This window comes from Oncorhynchus gorbuscha, linkage group LG25 (genome assembly GCF_021184085.1).
Source record: "Oncorhynchus gorbuscha isolate QuinsamMale2020 ecotype Even-year linkage group LG25, OgorEven_v1.0, whole genome shotgun sequence".
Taxonomy (NCBI): Eukaryota; Metazoa; Chordata; class Actinopteri; order Salmoniformes; family Salmonidae; genus Oncorhynchus; species Oncorhynchus gorbuscha.
The window spans coordinates 36,589,435-36,592,800 of record NC_060197.1 but is presented as its reverse complement, the minus strand read 5'-3'; the positions used below and the strand labels follow the sequence as shown (position 1 = coordinate 36,592,800).

The 3,366-nt window shown below is 42.1% G+C and overlaps 1 protein-coding gene across 1 annotated transcript; it reads right to left on the bottom strand.

The window, feature by feature from the left end:
* Window positions 1-288: 288 nt before the first annotated feature.
* LOC124014487 (homeobox protein HMX1-like) lies at window positions 289-2,655 on the bottom strand. The gene is made up of 2 exons (XM_046329552.1): window positions 1,958-2,655; window positions 289-1,224 (listed from the first exon to the last, which is right to left on the bottom strand). The coding sequence occupies exons 1-2, from the start codon at window positions 2,256-2,258 to the stop codon at window positions 605-607; spliced, it is 921 nt and encodes a 306-aa protein (XP_046185508.1). The 5' UTR covers window positions 2,259-2,655; the 3' UTR covers window positions 289-604.
* Between the last annotated feature and the right edge of the window lie 711 nt (window positions 2,656-3,366).

Below are 3,366 nucleotides of genomic sequence, written 5' to 3'. Positions count from 1 at the left end.
CTGTGACTACTCAACATTGGTGTGGAATTTCGCAAATTAGGCCTAAATGCAGGGGCATAGACAATTTGGCCTTGAAAATATCCTGGTGAATGTTTATGTATTATGAAAGGGAAAATGCGTATTAATGCGGTTGGATTAGGTTTTGAGTGTATTTTCAATGGACATAGGCCTAGCCATTGGTTAGACAGAATCTTAATGAGACTAATTATCAACTTAATATACCCTCGTGCTAATTATGAGAATACAAAGCAGGCCTTTTCGTCAACGCAATAAACATGACACATGGTGTGCACTTCATCTATTTTATTTACATTGATCAGACAACTCGTGTGTACAAAATGTCAACTGAAACCCAGTTTAAATAAGAAACATGAAAGAATACAGTTCCAGTAACCCCATGCTCATAACTTGCATATTAAAATAAAGTAGTTGAGGCTATATGCTACACAGGTTGCTCAGTGAGTGTCATCCCCTTATGAATGTGGCTGTGATCTTGGTGATTTGCAATAAAGTCACCCTCAGCAATAAACTCTTGAAGGGATTATCTCTACTGTGTCCAATACTTAAATTGTTAGTTTAATATAATACACCAATAATGTGTGCCTCACACTAGGCCTGTCATTTGTGATCTTATAAAAGACATGGGGTGTGTGAACTGGGAGATGGGAAAATTCACAGTACTCGAAAAACCCACTAAGGGTGGCGACACCTGTGCCAGATTTGCGTTCAGTGTCCCAGGTGAAGCGTTCTCGTGGTAAATAATAGGAACCCTGACAATCCTTTGGGCCGAAAAGGAGATGCTTGTGGACGCCATGTCGGCAGCTAGCTGTCTCTTCCACTTGTTCCTGCGGTTCTGGAACCAAATCTTAACCTGAGTCTCGGTAAGTTGTAGAGAAGCGGCCAGCCCCGCCCGCTCAGTGCTGCTCAGGTAGCGTTTCATGTCGAAGGTGGACTCCAGCTGGAACACCTGACTCCGGCTGAACACGGTGCGGGTCTTCTTCTTGCGAGCTGCTTTCGTATCAGGTGTGTCACTGTCGTCTCGCGCGAAGCAGGAGGATCCTGTTTCGTCATCCTTGTCATCCTTGTCGTCTGTCTGACTGCCCTCTGTCCTCTCGTTCCGTTCGTCCTGGTCTTCCACCGGCTCCGGTAGAGCCGGGGAATCCCGGTCGCTGGTTGGTAGGGAGTATCCGGGGTCATCTGAGTTGCTGGAGTGGCACTGCGGACCTGAAATAAACGGGGAGTATCATGAAGAATGCCATTGGTAAACTGTTTCTGCCACATTTTATTGGCACCGGTCAATAGAGATCAATAAGTGCATGATCATCTCTCAATCATGATATCAACCCTGATACGTTTTTGCATTTTTCGATGGTAGTCCAGGCCACATATCGACTTGAAAAACGATGACCTCTAGCTTGTAATGAAACTTGTAATGAAACACAGTAGCCTTGCAAATGTATAAGCACCATAATTATGGTTTATAAACTCAATTTCCAAATCAGTGTTACGTTTGAAATGTATTTGAGTGGCGTGCCATACCCCGCGTAAAGAGGAACCGCATGGAGATGCTTTACGCACCGGGTAAGAGCGAATACAGTAGTGCTGTTATCGTTTGTTGCATGATATATGGGCTATGCATGACAAAAAAATGCTATGTAATGTTGTCTATTTTTACTACCATGTCACCATTTACTGTGTATTGCCTTTGCAAATGATGGCTAACATTACGCACAGAAACCTCCAAGCATTGTAGATCACAGCTTGTTCACGTTGTTTTTACCATCATTATTTGAGGAAATGCGTAGGCTATGTTCACATGCTCCTTGTTGAGCGGGTCAGCCTGAACAGTGTAGGCTATTAGCTAGCAGTAAGCAATCTACAGTTTGGTGTGGGTTTAGGCTATGTCGCTTTCATACAGGCATAAACATAAGGGCCAATTAACAAAAGTGACACTTACTCTGTAAATCGCTGCAAGCTTTATTGAGCGATGTCCCACACCAGTCCGAAATGCAACCGGCTTCAGCAAGGCGTTGGGCGTTTAACCCAAAGTAGGACACTTGACGCTCCACTTGGCCCCAGCGGCTCTCAAGGACAGCGACTTGGTTGAAAGACAGTCCCGTTTCTTTAAAAAAAAACTCATCTTCGGTCGTAGACCGCCTGTCTGTAGTCCTAGTAGAGCGAAGTAAATTCTCAATTGAAAATGATGAGCTTCTTGACGTTGGACCATGATGTTGAGACTCCGTTTCCTTATCAAGCATATTTCGACGTTTTCAAACCACCTAGTCACCGATAAATAAATTACTTTTAAATACTTACGTGCTGTTTAGACATTACTGGATGTATCTTTTGCTTTTTTTCAGTTATGCCTACTATTTCTATCGAAGTCTGTCGAGCTATCCATGAGAGCTCGAGTGAAGAGTGTGAGACCGTGAGAGAATCCGCAGATAAACTACTGTAAATTCAACCGCGCGAGATCCAAGCGTAGCAAAGAAATTGCGTCTTGCGATTGGACAGTGGGGGAAGAGAACAAGATTACTATAGAAAATAAGATAATTACTCGCATTGAGCTACTACACTGTGTTCTAGTCTGCCTTGAGGGGTTGGAGGGACCCTGTCTCTCAGATACTTTATTTAGGTCAATTAGGGAGCAAATCAAAGCAGAGATACGGCTGTGTCCCCGGGCTGGGATGCATGGTAGAAGAAGAGCCCACTTCTTGGAGAATGACACAGTACCTCCTATTGGCTACTTCTGTCTATGCAAGCTCTAGCTTTATTGTCCATCCATATTTGCATGCATGCATTCGTTCTCGTGCAATAATTATTCAATTGATAGGAGGGTGGACACGTGCATCTCATTGAATATCAATAGAATATCAACAGCATTTCACAGTCAATTCAGTTTAGCTAAGCATTTTTTAAACCCATTCTCTAAAAGGTAATAGGAAATACAGGTATATGATTTCGATATTGCAGGAATTAATTTAGCATTATTTGTCATTATGGCCAATGATAACTTGGCTTATTTAGCAGGAAATGGAAGCAATTGATCTGGGACTAGTTTTCCTCTTTTTGAAAAGGCTTATTATGTTGTAATGTTTAGTCAACATGTTTTAGTTTTTTATTTGGCCTACGTTTAACAGTTAGGCCTGCCTTGGTTTCCAATATGTGTCCCAAGTTATCTCAGTCAAATAATGATATCGCAGTTATTGTAGGGCTATCAACTTTCAAGTTGTGCAGTTATTGTAGTTTCAAGTTGTTAAGCCAAACTAATAGTAAATGCAGGGTTATTATAATAATAATAATAATATATGCCATTTAGCAGACGCTTTTATCCAAAGCGACTTACAGTCATGTGTGCATACATTC

Excerpts from the sequence above, each read along its gene's own strand:
- LOC124014487 (XM_046329552.1), bottom strand. The coding sequence starts at position 2,258 with ATGCTTGATAAGGAAACGGAGTCTCAACATCATGGTCCAACGTCAAGA. Across the intron at positions 1,225-1,957 it reads AGCTTGCAGCGATTTACAGA|GTCCGCAGTGCCACTCCAGC; the intron begins GTAAGTGTCACT and ends CGTTTATTTCAG.